This window comes from Pan troglodytes, chromosome 6 (genome assembly GCF_028858775.2).
Source record: "Pan troglodytes isolate AG18354 chromosome 6, NHGRI_mPanTro3-v2.0_pri, whole genome shotgun sequence".
Taxonomy (NCBI): domain Eukaryota; kingdom Metazoa; phylum Chordata; class Mammalia; order Primates; family Hominidae; genus Pan; species Pan troglodytes.
This window is the reverse complement of record NC_072404.2, coordinates 163,965,718-163,982,899: the sequence shown is the minus strand read 5'-3', so window position 1 is coordinate 163,982,899 and position 17,182 is coordinate 163,965,718. Positions and strand designations below refer to the sequence as shown.

General features: G+C 37.2%; 1 protein-coding gene and 1 non-coding gene across 45 annotated transcripts in view; one reads left to right on the top strand and one right to left on the bottom strand.

The window, feature by feature from the left end:
* EZH2 (enhancer of zeste 2 polycomb repressive complex 2 subunit) overlaps positions 1-17,182 on the top strand; it is a 76,630-nt gene that overhangs the window by 53,519 nt on the left and 5,929 nt on the right. For 19 of the 44 annotated variants that reach the window (XR_010159039.1, XR_008536544.2, XR_010159044.1 and 16 more), the window contains 11 exons: positions 628-748; positions 1,596-1,736; positions 3,206-3,308; positions 3,838-4,001; positions 10,795-10,886; positions 12,371-12,611; positions 13,111-13,280; positions 13,724-13,818; positions 14,973-15,013; positions 15,479-15,604; positions 16,381-16,559. Coding sequence is in view for 30 of the 44 variants with exons in the window: in XM_016945402.4 (XP_016800891.1) it covers positions 628-748; positions 1,596-1,736; positions 3,206-3,308; positions 3,838-4,001; positions 10,795-10,886; positions 12,371-12,611; positions 13,111-13,280; positions 13,724-13,818; positions 14,973-15,013; positions 15,479-15,604; positions 16,381-16,559 (1,473 nt within the window). In the remaining 14 variants the exon portion in view is untranslated. Of the gene's footprint in view, positions 1-627; positions 749-1,595; positions 1,737-3,205; positions 3,309-3,837; positions 4,017-10,794; positions 10,887-12,370; positions 12,612-13,110; positions 13,281-13,723; positions 13,819-14,972; positions 15,014-15,478; positions 15,605-16,380; positions 16,560-17,182 lie in introns of all 44 variants that reach the window. The other 25 variants (XR_010159037.1, XR_010159043.1, XR_681670.5 and 22 more) reach the window with 3 other exon arrangements.
* On the bottom strand, positions 9,409-9,470 carry LOC112209882 (U7 small nuclear RNA). Its single transcript, XR_002944874.1, has one exon. It is a non-coding gene; the product is annotated as a U7 small nuclear RNA (small nuclear RNA).

Below are 17,182 nucleotides of genomic sequence, written 5' to 3'. Positions count from 1 at the left end.
TTTTAATAACTGGATCATCAAGTGGAGTTTGGGAGTCTTAGGGTAGTTTTTTGGTATGGGTCTTTATAGTTGATCTTGATATACCATATTTCATCATCCTCTATTAACATCTAAAGTGCGTGTTAAAACTGATGATGGCTGGGCATGGTGGCTCATGGTGCCAGACACCTGTTATCCCAGCACTTTGGGAGCCAAGGCGGGTGGATCACTTGAGCTCAGGAGTTCGAGACCAGCCTGGGCAGCATAGTGAGACACTCGTCTCAATTAAAAAACAAAAACAAAAACAGAAAAACAAACAGACGATGTCTTCTCATAATCTAGAGCATCTTTTTCTTTCTTAGAGGTATGTACAATAATGGTGGTAAGTTTTAATGATTGATGACAGACTAAGTGCATTCTTTTTTCTAGAATTAAATTTTTTTTCTGTCAACAGTTTTCTCAGATATGCTTATTGGTGAGAGGGGTATTTTATTTTTTGATAAATTTTAGAGTTTGCTCTCTGACTAGTATTTTAAATCTGGAGAACTGGGTAAAGACATGTACACATGAAAAAAAGGTTGTATTTTAGTTATTTCACATTTGATACTTAGAGTAAACCTGCTTTTTAAATATACTTTTTTCTTTTAGGTGGAAGATGAAACTGTTTTACATAACATTCCTTATATGGGAGATGAAGTTTTAGACCAGGATGGTACTTTCATTGAAGAACTAATAAAAAATTATGATGGGAAAGTACACGGGGATAGAGGTGAGCCATATGCTTCTTCTCTTGGAAAAAGGGGCTAAAGAATTGAGAGACACTTTTGTTTATGAAGCATATAGGGCATGAGAAAAATTTTAATATTAAAATTAAGTTTTGCACTGAACTATAAGGGACTGAACCTGGGCCCAGGCCTAAGATTTTCAGTATTTTCCCTAACTATTTTTGGGAAAATTAGTTAGGAGGATCATGTTTGCCACCTGATAATTATGCATAGTTGGTTATAACATAATGGCAATAACATGTAAATTAAATAGAACTTGAGTGTATGTAGATTTTAAGATTCTTTAGTAGTAAAATTAATTAGGATTGGGGCTCTGCTTCTGTGGCATATGGGGGCTCCAACAGCCCCTACTACTAAAAAATACCGCTCCTCTAGGGACTACAGTACCTGAAATTCAATCCTTAGAGTCATGGTTTCAGTTTTTTGTGTCCAGGAGGCCCTGTTAAAGTGTCTGAAAGGATAATATTTGTAATATCATCATCCATTGTCATTATCAGCAGAAAGCAGGGTCTGAAATGATCAGTTAAAGGACAGATCCATTGTTTGGGAGGAGGCTAAAGCCACAATCAGTTCCTAGAAGATTCAGTTTTCTACTAGAAAGTTTTGGGGAGGGGCCATTCTACAGAAAGTAGCAGGTATTAAAGATAAGTTTGCTTCCTTTGCCTAACGCCAGTCTTGAAAATGATCTTATCTTTTCCTCCCCTCATTTCAATAATAATGTTTTAGTGCCAGTTACTAGGCTATGCCTGTTTTGTCCAAGTAGAAAAAGGATACATGAACTTTAGACATTACTGCTTCTCCTGTGTGTTTCTGACATTTGATGCGTTTCAGAATGTGGGTTTATAAATGATGAAATTTTTGTGGAGTTGGTGAATGCCCTTGGTCAATATAATGATGATGACGATGATGATGATGGAGACGATCCTGAAGAAAGAGAAGAAAAGCAGAAAGATCTGGAGGATCACCGAGATGGTATGCCTGATTATTAGGATTCTGTGTAGCCATTACAGCTTTCTTTCAAAAACAGTAGAAAGAGTAGAAATAGGGCTTAGTTTCTTCTTTCTCTTTTTCTTTCTTTGTTAAATATCACATTGATAGCAGTATAATCAAAATTAACATATTATTGCCAGGCAGGGTGGCTAACCCTGTAATCCTAGCACTTGGGAGGCTAAGGTGGGCAGATTGCTTGAGCCCAGGAGTTCAAGACCAACCTGGGCAACATAGTGAGACCCCATCTCTACTAAAAAGTAAAAAAATGAGACAGGGTGATTGCTTGAGCCCAGGAGGTGTAGGCTGCATTGAGCTGTGATTGTGCCACTGCACAGTCTGGCTGGGTGACAGAGTGAGACCCTGCCTTAAAAAAGAAAAAAAAAGCATAATACTTGCAACATTATCTTCACTTGAGTATCTTTGTTTCCTTTGGCTAGCAAAGAACGTAATTTTTTGTGTGCTTCACTGGGCATCATTATAATATATAACATTGATATTCACCATGTACAAGTTGTGTACTAATCACTTCTTATGCACCAGCTCACTTAATCCTCATAATAGCTTCATGAGATGGATGTTATTATCAGATCCATTTTCTTTTTTGAGACGGAGTCTCGCTCTGTCGCCCAGGCTAGAGTACAGTGGCCCCATCTCAGCTTACTGCAAGCTTCGCCTCCCGGGTTCACGCCATTCTGCCTCAGCCTCCCGAGTAGCTGGGACTATAGGCGCCTGCCACCACACCCAGCTAATTTTTTGTATTTTTTAGTAGAGACGGGGTTTCACTGTGTTAGCCAGGATGGTCTCTATCTCCTGACCTCGTGATCCACCTGCCTCGGCCTCCCAAAGTGCTAGGATTACAGGCGTGAGCCACTGCGCCCCACCTGTCAGATCCATTTTCTATTTGAGGGGATAGATTTAGAGAGGTTAAGTAACTTATAAGATTACACTATTGGGAAGAAACAGAGTCAATAGTTGGTGTTCTCTACTTGGCAAAGCTCACGCTAAGGCAGCATAGAATAGAATAATTTGGCGGGTGAAATAGCAATTTCTAAGAAGCATATTTCAAAAAAGAGAAAATAACAAAAAGGTACCTTATTGACCTTATTGATCATCTAGTTCAGCTCCTTCATTTTACAGATGAGTAAACAGACCCAAGAGGTAAAGTGATCACTCTCAGTCACAAAATCAGTTAGTAGCAGAGCTGGGAGTAGAACCTAGGTTTTCTGCTTTCCAGTGCTCTTAAAGCTTTTCATATTTGAATTTGAATTTTGTTTTCGACTGACTGGCATTCCACAGACATGTAAAGTATGTGAGAAGTAAGTAAAACACAAAATTGAGATGATTTCTTAGAAAATCAGCTTTGTTATAGAGACATAATTGGGTGGAGAAAATGAAAGATCAAAAACTTGTTTACTTCCATTCTTTTTTTCCTTTCATATTCTCCTGTTTAGATAAAGAAAGCCGCCCACCTCGGAAATTTCCTTCTGATAAAATTTTTGAAGCCATTTCCTCAATGTTTCCAGATAAGGGCACAGCAGAAGAACTAAAGGAAAAGTAAGATTTGTTCCTTTGAGGCAATCTTGCCCTGTATGGTATGTAACTCACCATTTTGGTTTATTACAAATGGAATCAATGTAGCGGATGAGCCACTACACTTTGTTTACAGTGTTTGCAAGATACTTGAAGCAACATGTATACTTGTGGTACTCTGCATTACAAAATATTTCCTGTAGATAGAATAAATACATATGTATAATTTATATATACACATAAACACACACATATACATAAAATTTACAGTAGTACATTTACAGGAAAATTATCTGGATACTGGTAGAAATTTGATGTTTAGTTAAAACTAATATAATATCCTTTTCCATGATATATTTGAATCATATCGATGAATTTGATCTTGATAACACCATGCACAATATTTAGTTGGCTCTTTATCTAAATAGAGCCATTCCTTTATGTTTTAGGCAAGGTAAACATCAAAAGTAACACATGGAAACCTTTTAGAAACTGTTTTCAAAAAAGTGATTTTTGTTTCATGTTTACTTAAATTTTTCTTGGTTAATGTCAGATATAAAGAACTCACCGAACAGCAGCTCCCAGGCGCACTTCCTCCTGAATGTACCCCCAACATAGATGGACCAAACGCTAAATCTGTTCAGAGAGAGCAAAGCTTACACTCCTTTCATACGCTTTTCTGTAGGCGATGTTTTAAATATGACTGCTTCCTACATCGTAAGTGCAATTATTGTACGTTTTCATTTTCTATCTTTGTTGTGGAATTATGTTTTAAAGCAGCTTGGAGAGTGCTATCATTTATTACAACTAGAATTTATCATTTAATCTTGTTACTTTGAAAAATATCTTTAGATCTCAGTATTATTATTTTTACTTTGTTGCTTGAGGATTGCTCTGAAATCTTTTGCATGTATTTCATTTGGACTACTATTTTCCACTAATACGGAATTCAGGTCAGTGATTTTTTTTTTTTTTCCCCGTAAGTGCTAACTAAGCAGTTGTTTTACAATAAAACTATTATTATGAACTGGTAGCCCAGAGCAACATTGCTGATATTGATGAATAAATTGTGTTAAATAAGAAATTGGCCAAAAAAATGTTCAGGTAAGTGCTTGTCGATTTAATGTAATTTTATTTTATTTTATTTTATTTTATTTTATTTTTTTGCCCTCTGGGTAAGTTGTTTTTTTAAAATACCTGCATTTGAATACAAGTAAAACGTAAAATGTTCTTAGTGAAAATTTAAGTATGGTATATACAAAAATACTTTTTTCCTCTGGCATTTCTAGGGAATGTGGTTTCTTAGTAAAATTTCCTGGTAATTGAAACTTCTAAGCACAGTTTAAAAGCGTCAACTACTTTTGAGGCACATATTTTGAAAATGTATTTAATACTTCCTAATTTTCCTAGAGTAGTTTGCTTATTATAGTTTGGTTTTTCCTATATTGTATTTTAGCACGTCTGTCTGTGGCATGGTAATTTCTTTAGGGGCTTTGACCCATTGTAAAATCGTTTTCCCCTGTACTCAACGGCCCCACATTGCTTTGTTGTTTTGAGTTCCTGTGCCTACCATTGACAGATTTATTCCTCCTCATTCACCAATGATAACGTCTTTTTAAGCTTGCCCAAGCAGCTGTACCTCACCTCCTCCTAAATGTTTGCTCTACTTGTTTTTGCTGCAGCTAATAATGTGTTGAGTGATGTAATACATTGGTCTGGAAATGTTAAGTTTTGTTTTTGTGTGTGACATATTAGTGGTTTAGTTATCTTAAAATAGAAAAACTTGAAGTAGATTTTTAGAATTACCATTATATTGTTACCTCCTTGCTCTTGTTCTAACTCCTCATCTAGTTTAAATTGATTTGGTAGTTTTAAAAATTCATAGTAAGTCATCCCTTTGTTGCTTCAGCCATTGGACAGTTAAGCCCTTGAAATAGTTGTCTTGAATTTCATTTTAATTTCCCTTTACACACCATCAATTTATGAATTACATCGAGTTTTTATTAAGACTATTGTACATTGTATGTAGATATCACTATAGCAAAAGAATTGAGTGGAAGCACTATTTTGGAGTCGCTGAAAGGTCCTTCCAATTTGTTGTTTATAGATGTAGCATTTAATAAAGTTTTTTGCTGTAAAAATGAACCATAGAAGTAGGACACTACTTTTAAACATTACGAGTTTTTTATTGTGCTATTCAGAGATGAGTAATTTTTTTTTTTTTTTAACTTGAATCTTGAACCTGTTACTTATCTCATTCTAGCTGGGGAGAACAGTGGAATATTTTACTTTAATAAAGTTGGCTTTCATGGGGCTAATTGGCTGCCTCCTTGTAGCATTTGGTGGCCATGGGTCCAACTGTGCTAGGCCCACTTTTACTTCTTTTTACAGTAGAGCCAGTGTCTTCATCATTCAGTCCTGTTGAGTTCTGTAGGAACTTCATTGTTTTACGTTAACTTCGACAAAATACCACACATGGTATATTTTTCTTAGGTAAAATAAGTTACTAAATAAATCATTAAATATATACAATCATGCATTACTTATGGACGGAGATGCATTCTGAGAAATGTGTTGTTAGGTGATTTTGGCATTATGTAAACACAGAGTGTACTTATACAAACCTAGATGGTACAGCCCATGACACACCTAGGCCACATACCCCTGCAGCATGCCACTGTACTGGATACTGGAGGCAGTTGTGACACATTGGCAAGTATTTGTATATTTAAATCATAATAAACATAGAAAATATACAGTAAAAATACAATATTATCTTATGGTACCACTATTGTATATGCGGTCCATCATTGACTCAGATGGTATGCAGCACATGACTGTTTTTTTTTTGTTGTTGTTGTTGTTGTTTTTTTTTTTTTTTGAGACGAAGTCTCGTTCTGTTGCTCAGTCTGAAGTGCAGTGGTGTGATTTCAGCTCGCTGCAACCTCTGCCTGCTGGATTCAAAGGATTCTCCTGTCTCAGCCACCTGAGTAGCTGGGATTACAGGCGCCCGCCACCACGTCCAGCTAATTTTTGTATTTTTAGTAGAGATGGGGTTTCACCATGTTGGCCAGGCTGGTCTTGAACTCCTGACCTCAAGTGATCCACCTGCCCTGGCCTCCCAAAGTGTTGGGACTACAGGTGTGAGCTACCACGCCTGGTCGATTGTATGTTGAATATAGCATTTTGTGCTTTAGTTTTCTGGTCTCTATCTTGGGGATACGGTAGTACTTCCTTTACAGAGCTGTTGTGAGGATTAGATGAATTAATGTGGGGAAGATACTTAAAATGGTACCTGGCTCTTGTTAGCTGTTGTTGTTTTTAAAATAGGTCATCATTCACATGGTTTACGTTTCCAAAAAGTATTAATATGAAGATGTGCTGGGCGCGGTGGCTCATCCTTTTAATCCCAGTGCTTTGGGAGGCAGAGGTGGGAGGACTGCTTGAGCCCAAAAGTTTGAGGCTGCAGTGAGCTATGATCATGCCACTGTACTCCAGCTGGGTGACAGAGTGAGACCCCATCTCTTAAAAAAAAAAAAAAAAAGTATGAAAATGTGTACAATAAAGTCTCCCAATGACTTTCTGTTCCCCATCCTTCGAATTTTTACCTCACTCTTCCACTTTTATTAGTAGTTAACCACTTTTATTGGTTCTCATATTTTTTTTACAGTTTCTTTGACAAGTATAAAGATACTCTTTTTTCTGACCATCTTATTTAAATGGTGGCATAGCATTCAGGCTTTTCCCTTTTTTTGGAATAAGGATAGGATTTAATATTGTAGCTATTAGCTTTATCTGTATAGCTGCATAGCCTGTGCTGTAGGAGGTTCCAGAACTTACTGGACTGGTCTCTAATGGTGACCATTTGGATTATTTTGAGCCTTATGCTGTAACGATGCCACAGCAAATATCTGTACCCATTTCATGCAAGTTTAAGTTTACCTGATAAACTCTATTTAGGTATTGCCAAATGACCTGCCATATGGGGATGCAGCACTTTAAAGCCCTACCAGCAAAGTCAGAGAGCCCTGCCCATAGAAGGTGTTACCAAACTAATTTTTAAAATTGATTTTATAAGTGAAAAATGGCTTTTAGCATTATTTTTAAATTCTTGTTTTTCTTTGTTTTTTAATCTCTGCTTCCCACAGGTGATAAGCATTGTTTTAATATCTGGATTTAATTCCTTTGAATGAGGGTAGGATCTTCCTATATGTTGAAGAGTGAACTATTTTTATTCTTTGTTTTTTTGATTTTGTGAGACGGGTCTCGCTCTGTCGCCCAGGCTGGAGTGCAGTGGTGCAGTCTTGGCTTACGGCGACCTCTGCCTCCTGGATTCAAGTGATTCTCCTGCCTCAGCCTTCTGAGTAGCTGGGATTACAGGCGTGCACCACCTCACCTGGCTCATATTTTTATTTTTAGTAGAAACAGGGTTTCACCATGTTGGCCAGGCTGGTCTCAAACTCCTGACCTTAGGTAATCCACCCACCTCAGCCTCTCACAGTGCTAGGATTACTGGTGTGAGCCACTGCGCCTGGCCTATTTTTATTCTTGGTCTCATAGATCTTTTTGATGTCTTAGGAGCTTTTTATATAATCAGGAAATTAGGTTTTTTGAAATATGAGTTGCAATTTTTTTCAAGTTTATTTGGTAAAAGTCCCATAAGCAAAGTTTAAACTTTTTTTTTTTTTTTGAGACAGTCTTGCTCTGTCGCTCAGGCTGGAGTGCAATGGTGTGATCTTGGCTCATTGCAGCCTTTGCCTCCTGGGTTCAAGAGATTCTTGTGCCTCAGCCTCTGGAGTAGCTGGGACTACAGGCATGTGCTACCACATCCAGCTAATTTTTCTATTTTTAGTAGAGATGTGGTTTTGCCATGTTGGCCAGGCTGGTCTCAAACTCCTGACCTCAAGTGATCTGCCCGCCTCAGCCTCTGAAAGTGCTGAGATTACAGGTGTGAGCCACTGCACCTGGTCAGTTTAAACATTTTTTAAAAAGTAGTTGAATTTATCAGTTAGCTTTCCCATTCCAAGATTATAAAGCGTTTCTCACTTTTTCTAGTATGTTTTAGGCTTCATTTTTAAAAACATAAATCTTTGATCCATTTGGAATTTAATATGATGTGGATTATAAATCTGATCCTCCTCCTCACTTCCAAAGTTGCCTAGTTGTTTCATTTACTGAAAAGTTCATCTTTCACTACCTTGAGATATTTCCTTCATTGCCTGTTGCCATATGTATTTGGGTTTCTCAACATTGTGTTCCTTTAGTCTATTCATGAGGCGGTATTCAGAGATCTCCTGGCAATTCTTGTTTTTCTATATAAATTTATTTATTTAGAGAGAGAGAGAGAGATACATACACACATACATACACACACAGGGTCTTGCTCTGTCACCCAGGCCAGAGTGGTGCAGTGGCACAATCATGGCTCACTGCAGCCTTGACTTCCTGAGCTCAAGCTCTTCTCCTATCTCAGCTTCCTGCATAGCTGGGACTACAAGCATGCACCACCATTGCTGGTTAGTTTTCTTTTTCTTTTTTAGAGATAGGGTCTCACTATGTTGCCCAGGCTGGTCTTAAACTCCTGGCCTCAAGTGATGCTCCTACTTTGGGCTCCCAAAATGCTGGAATTACAGGCGTGAGCCACTGCACCCAGCCTATATACATTTCAAAATCTGTTTGTCTAGTTCTTTTTTAAAAAAATTAGTGGTATGTTTATTGGAATCCCATTAAATTTATAAATTACCTAACTTCTTTTTAAAATATAAGGGTTAAGTCTAACTAACCATACCATCACCTCTCTTTTTGTGTCCTTTAATTACCTCCCAAGTTTTCTTTATGTGACTCTTGTACATTTTTTGTTGAGTATTTCTAGGTATTAAACTTGCTGCTGCTGTTGGGCTTTTTCCACATTTTGTCTTCTGTTTTGTACCCTGCTACCTTACTGCATTGTCTTCATGTTTTATCAGTTTCTCAGTACATTCTTAGGAGTTTTCCAGCTGTGTAATTATACTGTCTGTAGTTATTAATGGTTTTGCCTTCTATCCAGTCTTTATAACTGAAGCTTCTTTCTCTTTTCTACCTACTTTATTTATTTATTTTTTGGTTGGGCGGGGGAGGGGAGTGGGGAGGCTTTCTGATAAAAACCAGAAAGCCTGCTAGACAAATTCTAAAAGAGCTGTAACTGTCTTTTCTACCTACTTTAGCTTGTATTTTCAGTACAGTTTAAAAATTAGTAGTGCTGGTAGATAGAGATAAATGTTCTGTCTCTTCTGGATGAGTTTTAGAAAATTATTCTTTACATCCAGGTTTTGAGATTTATTTGTATGAAGTTTATGTGTTCTCTAATGTTCGTTTTATTTTTGTTAATATTCTTGTTCTCTATATATTTCATTGTCACTTTTTTGTTAAGAAGTGGTTTTTGTATTTTAAATTATGTATTTTTTTTCTCCAGAGAACCAGCTACAATGTTAGTTTAACTCATAAACAGAAAAATAGTTGTATTAGGGTTCCTTAGCAAACGTAATCCAGCACCAGATTAGTATTGGTGTTAGGCTGTCTGGAGCCTAATTGCTCACACGCTTCCAACAGAATCTGAGCCTTGAATTTTTCTTCTTTAAAAACACAACTTTGTCCTTTTTTTTTTTTTCCTTCCTTTTCTCAGTCTTTAAGTATGGCTTTTTACAAATATTTAAAAGATGATTTGTTTTGTGGAAATGTCACTTGTTTTTCTCCAAATTAATTTTCATCTTGTATAATTCTGAATAGTCCATTTCCAGCATTTCCCTTTTGTATATGAGGAAATAAGTTTTTGCAAGAAATTCTGTGAAGTTAGCAGTGCTGTCATTGTTCACACTCTTTTCATGTAGCAGTGTACCCGCATTTGAATCTTTCTGTTACATTATTTTGGAATTTTAGGTTTCAAACAGTGTATCTTTCTAAAATCCGTTTTTTTGACATTGTAATTTTCTGTGGCAAGACACTATAAGCTCTCACCAGGTTCTTGGATTGGGTATGATTCACAGGAATTGAATGTTAGTAATCTGGGGCTGTCCTCTTTATCATTAAAAATGAGTTTTTACAACTGGTGACAAGCTGATTGCTGACCTTTCTTTAGAAATCAAGAAATTGTATGTCAGAATTAAAAATAGGAAATCTGATTTAATTGTAGAGGGACTATCAACTGCTTAGACAGAGATAGTAAGATTGAATTTAAGTAAATGTTTATAACCATAGTTATGTGCATCAGTTTTACTTGCAAGGAGAAAAATGAGAAATCACGACTCATTCCAGAATTTACTGTTTTTCCTTCCTGCTTAATGGTTGGAGGAGGAGGAATGGAGAATACATTGTGATCATTCAGTAAGAGCCTGAAGGAAAGTTGTATGAAGTAACGTAAACCACATATTAGCAAGATTATAATCCATTAATTGACTTTTCCAGTGGAACTGGAAGAGTGAAAAAGTAAGTATTTTATAGTTATATTAGATTCTTTGTTTCATTTATTTTGCAGCTTTTCATGCAACACCCAACACTTATAAGCGGAAGAACACAGAAACAGCTCTAGACAACAAACCTTGTGGACCACAGTGTTACCAGCATTTGGTAAGACTTAGTGCCTAATTATTGCAGAGGGTACTTGAGAGGACTTAATTTTGCACTTTGGTGGAGGTGATCAAGTCAGCGTTAATGTTGTCTGCACCCGTGCTGTTATGGGCCATATGATAGACAGAGCTTTCTCACCCATGCTGTTTCTTCCATAGCTCATGTACTGCACATTTTAGTCCTTCATTAATGTGGTATTATTCTTTTTAAAATCTGTGTTATCTCTTCGGCAACATTTCAAGGTCTTTAGGATCAAGGACTTTGATGCCTTCCACAAAGTCTATGAGAGTTGCAAGGCACAGATAGTCCGCTTAGAAAGCAGGCATGCAGTAATCATACGCAGTAGATCCCAGGCCCCTCTCATAGCCATATCCCTCTACTTGAGTTTTAGATGCACTGTCATTTCAGCTATATGATAGGTTCCACAGATTTTTTTTTTTTTTAAATGATGGAGAAAAGGTAAGGGGTTAGGAAAATATGAGGTAGAAAAGTTGTTTTTTACGGGTACTCTCTTATTTTTACCATTTCCCCTCTTTGAACCAAGCCACTCCTACCTAGGAACTAAATGGGTATATATTGCCTGTTGGATTTTGGACAGAAGATTCATTGAATGGCACCTGCAGAAGGTATCCTATTTTTAAGCAATTTGGTTTTTGTAGAATGAAGTATAAAACTGTTGGCTGCTGTCAAACTTCTCCCTTCTATTTCCACTAAAAAAATGGAATTCTTGAGCACTTGTTTTATAATATTCTTTACAAGGCAGAATTTTGTTTGGCTCATCTAAAATGTTTCTGTGGTCTCTATAAACCATGCTCTTACCATTGTTTTATACTTTGAGACTGGATTATTGTACTTCATAATGCAAGATGTAACCCTCACAGTCTTATTCCTGAAGTTCCTTTCATGTCTTCCTGTGGCTGTGTATCCTTCACAGGAAAAAAAAAATGTTGGATGTTTTAATAGTAAGACAGGAAGTGACAAAGTCAAGCATGTTTGTGTTTTGTGTTCTTGTATAGTTTAAATATTAACACGAAGAGGTATGCATTATCTTAAACTCTGCATAGGTAGTCTGACTCCGTGCACATTAGGTATATGATTCTTTTGTAAAGATACACTTTTAAATAGACTGTATGTCCATAGAGATAATTACCTTTATTACATGAAGTATATTTCATACTTTATCTTCTTATATTTTAACTTAATTATAACTAGCTAATATATTTTACAAATTCACAATATAGAACTGTCTTGCCTGATTTTTGTACCATTCTAGGAATATATAGAACCCATATTTCTCTTTCTGAAATTTTCAGACTATCAAAAGCATATCAAAACAAGTATATTAGACATGCAAATGATTATTTGTGATAAATGGATAATGTGATACATTTTTTGACTAACCTGGCTTATATAGTATTTTTTTTCTCTTCCATCAAAATGAGTTTTAGAACTTTGCCCTGATGTTGACATTTTTCATTTCGTAGGAGGGAGCAAAGGAGTTCGCTGCTGCTCTCACCGCTGAGCGGATAAAGACCCCACCAAAACGTCCAGGAGGCCGCAGAAGAGGACGGCTTCCCAATAACAGTAGCAGGCCCAGCACCCCCACCATTAATGTGCTGGAATCAAAGGATACAGACAGTGATAGGGAAGCAGGGACTGAAACGGGGGGAGAGAACAATGATAAAGAAGAAGAAGAGAAGAAAGATGAAACTTCGAGCTCCTCTGGTAAGACACGTCTAATAACTGGGTTTTACTGTTCCGTGAAAGTTCATATTGTGAGGATTAAGGATGTCTAATGCATTGAATAATTTTCTTAGTTGGTTAGTTTCAGTATAAAGACCAGAGTCCAAGACCAGAGTTATCTCAAGAATGTGTAGCTGTGTTGTTTCTGTTTCCTGCCTGCACCCCTACCCTAGCGTGTGGTGTTTGCCCTGCTTGGTTGTTTGAAAGTTGATGATGCACTTTATTCTCATTCTTTGTGCCATTTTCCTTTTTCGATCTTTCTCAGGTAGGGAATAATGAAATTTGGATCATTTGGTTTAATATTCTTGATGTTCTATGAGTAGTTTTGTTGGAAAATGTGAACTACCGATGAGTTAGTATTTTACCGATTGGATTTTAGTTGTCCTTATCTTTTTGCTTTTTTCTTAAGCACACCCTGAATTTTACTTCTTAATATTATTTCCAATCATTTCTTGACCAGTGCTTACATTTGGTTTTGTAGAAGCAAATTCTCGGTGTCAAACACCAATAAAGATGAAGCCAAATATTGAACCTCCTGAGAATGTGGAGTGGAGTGGTGCTGAAGCCTCAATGTTTAGAGTCCTCATTGGCACTTACTATGACAATTTCTGTGCCATTGCTAGGTTAATTGGGACCAAAACATGTAGACAGGTAAGATACCCGATAAAAATGTTGTTAAAAGAGCTTCAAACATAGAGATAAAACTGTACTCGTTGTCCAAACAAAGAAAATTCTTGGTTATTACTAAGCTCCTATTCATCTCCTAAAAATAATTTTTTTTTCTTCCCAAGAGGGAATTGAATGAAAATTATTCTCCAGGTATGTTACAGAATTTCCCCAATGTAGACTTTTAAGGTTAGATAGCAGTAGCTTTTAAAAGCTAGTAAGAATTGAAATTTAGCATCACAGTTCTTGACCAGAATATAATTACAGCTACCCCTAATGTGAGGGTAGGGACAGCGATGTGTGTTATATCCCCAGCATCTAGCAGTGTCACAGAAGAGACAAAGACATTTTTCTGGTATGCATGAGTATAAGAATGGTTTGCCTAAATAAGACTGTCCTCATGGCTCTGTGACTGTGCCTCTTGTCAGGTGTATGAGTTTAGAGTCAAAGAATCTAGCATCATAGCTCCAGCTCCCGCTGAGGATGTGGATACTCCTCCAAGGAAAAAGAAGAGGAAACACCGGTGAGTCTGTCATGAAGCTGCTTAGAGAAGTCAACATAGATAGACACTGCAGGCAAGGCCCTTCCTAAGGGCTGTTGTTGGTTTCTACTTAGTCTATTTTTAAAAAACCTTAAACTGCCATCAAAAACAGAACTATGGAATCTTATTTCCACTGGGAATTGCTAGTATTTTTCTATAAGAATACAGCAGCCTTCAGTATATTTGGTATGTTAAGAGTCATAAAAATTACGGTTACCAGACTGCATTTGGGTTAAGAAAAACATATTTAGTAGCTTTTGCAGTAAAGGTTATGTAAACAATTACTTTAACATCATGAAATGTTCTGTGTTTCTGATGTGAGCTCTGGGCCAGTTTTTAGAAGTATCTTTTATTCCAGGAGCTTGAATTTCTAAGTTGTGTGGCATTGCATTCCAATACTCCTAATGGGTACCCTACTTTAAGCTTGTGTGAATGTTATTTTCACCTTAGCGAATGTTTTCAGGCTGATTTGATTTGTAAATGTAGAGCCAGAAAAATTGATGAGTGGACTATCTGCTCTAATCTCCCCATACCTCTACCTCACATTTTTAAAAATGAGAAACATAATTGGGTAGGTAAGGGTGCAGTTAGATTATGCTTCTTAAATTGTGTACAGGCTCATGTTACATTTTGTTACTGTAACATTTTGTTACTTTAACAAAAATAAGTGTAGGGCCAACCCAATTTAGAATTTTTTTAAAGTCAAGTTTTTATTTTTATTTTTTAGGCTTTAGGAGATGCTTCTGAAATTTTGGTTGAATTATTTCTGACCACGTAGTTCACTTGCTTGGTTTATGATGCCTGAAATAAGAGGAAGTGATCAGTGTCATCCACATCAGAATAAATCAACAGGCAGACACACCTGCTGCTTTGTGCAGCATTGGGAGCTCAGGAGTTCTGACCAGGAGTCATGGATGAACACAGGAAATGACGTCTTGCCACACCTGGGGCAGCCTGAGCCATCAAGCTGTTTTGAGTTACTTCAAACTGATGGCAAATATAAACTGGGCAGGGCATGACTCTTGGCTTTAACGCATTCCTGTATTCATGGCACAGATAGATCCAGTTAAGCAGCTCTCTGTTGGATTTGTAGCTTCCCGCAGAAATTTGGTTTAATTTTCTTTGTGTTTTTGCAGGTTGTGGGCTGCACACTGCAGAAAGATACAGCTGAAAAAGGGTTAGCATCTTTCCATTCCTCTCATTATTAGCTTAACAGTGTCTGCTTTGTTTTCATTTGTTTTAGACTAGTAACTGGATTAGAGCTTGGGTTATTCTAATATAATTGCCTTCTGTATGTTAAACCAATTTGAATGGAGGACGTCTACTGATGAATCCCCAGTCAGTTCTCTTCTGTAAAGTGGAGGCTGACTGGAAGGTGTGAGTCCGAGTCAGTTGAAGGAGAAGTGCTTTGGGATGGGACTGAGATGTAGCCGTGCTTTAGATGGAACTCATAAGCACTTGGGGGTGGGAGAGTATTTTTGCCATCGTTGTGGAAACCGGAATATGTGTAATGTTATGCATTCAGTAAAGGCAGGCCAGCTACACTCCACAGGTAGTAGGGAAGAATGTACTCGTGTTAATTGTGTATGATCGTTTCCATCTCCCTGGATTCATTGGCCTGCATGATGTTATCTTTACTCAGACGGCTCCTCTAACCATGTTTACAACTATCAACCCTGTGATCATCCACGGCAGCCTTGTGACAGTTCGTGCCCTTGTGTGATAGCACAAAATTTTTGTGAAAAGTTTTGTCAATGTAGTTCAGAGTGTAAGTATTTGTTGCTTTGATGCAATTGCATGAGAACTAAATAGGTCTTTGGTTAGCAATTTAAAAAATCAAAAATAAGAACATGGGAGCACTCCCTTGTTTACTTGACGAAACTCATCAATTTGACAAGTATTTATTGAGCCCCATACCTGGCCCTGTGCCAGTGGCCAGTCAGTCGCCTGGGTGTTGTGTGTCTATGTGTGTGAGGCAGGCAAAGTTGTATTAAAGGAACCTGAATTTTATTTTTTTCTTCTTTGATCATTTAAATTAAGTTGTATTAAAGTTGGCACAGATTGTAAGAGGAATCTAGAAGGAGCTACCCAAATAATTTTTGGGCACCAGAAATCGTCAGAGTTAGGAGGGTTTTAGTCTTCAGATTAAAGGAATGTAGCATAAACATAGTAGATTTTTATAATTGTTTAATGAGACTGCACATGAAGCTTGGGTATTAAGGGAGTGTTTAGAACTAGGGGCTATTGGAATGGTCAAGGACCATGGATATTGTTCCATCCAGACCCTTTATTCACACCGACTTTAAATATATACACTATTTAACAAATGAAAAATGGAAAAACAACTCAGTGGTGGTCTTTTTCAGTGCAAACAGCTATAACTTCGCTGTTAATACTTCCATTTCCTTGTCTATATAGTAGGGTAATAAGGTGGTTGTGAGGGTTGAGAGTCAGTGAGATGCCCAGTACTGCCCTTGCCACGTATCTTTCTGCAAGTTTTTGCATACGGTGATGAGTGAAGAACCTCCAAACCTCTCTCTGAAGGTCAAAACCGCTTTCCGGGATGCCGCTGCAAAGCACAGTGCAACACCAAGCAGTGCCCGTGCTACCTGGCTGTCCGAGAGTGTGACCCTGACCTCTGTCTTACTTGTGGAGCCGCTGACCATTGGGACAGTAAAAATGTGTCCTGCAAGAACTGCAGTATTCAGCGGGGCTCCAAAAAGGTGAGCAACAAGTCGCTTCTGGAAGATTGTTTGTAGTTAGCTATTTAGTGATGCAAATGTCAGGATTGTCTTAGATGATTTAGCTGGGGTAAAAAGTAAAAGTGATCCTTGAAAGGTGCAACTGATGAGAAAGTGTTCATAATTTTCTCTGGGTAATGCACCCTTGGGCAGTCTCTTCAGTTTTATATAGAGCACCATACTCTGATAGTAGGAGAAACCAGCAAATTCTGAGAAGTAGCCATTCATGGTATCAGATTTAGGAATAAGAGGTATTTTTTCTACCTGTTTAATAGATTATTTGAATTTCTCTTTTAGTTAATAGTAGTTTATCTGGTATCCTTAATGCAAATAAATGGTGATTTCTATCAAAATATAGACTCATTCTCATCAAAGAGTATTTATAGATTCCTTGCTATGTAGAGTAAAAGATGAAATTTCCCATGGCAGGTTTTTATAGACTTACTTCCTGTTTGTTTAATAACCTTGAAAAAAACCCAGCTAGGAACTATATATTTTTAGTCTGGGGAATTGTATGTAGGTGAGTTAACTCTATCAGCCAGGAAGTAATGATTGAGCAAAAGACACTTCAGCAGCATGTATTTGGGAAATTTCGTATCTTTTTT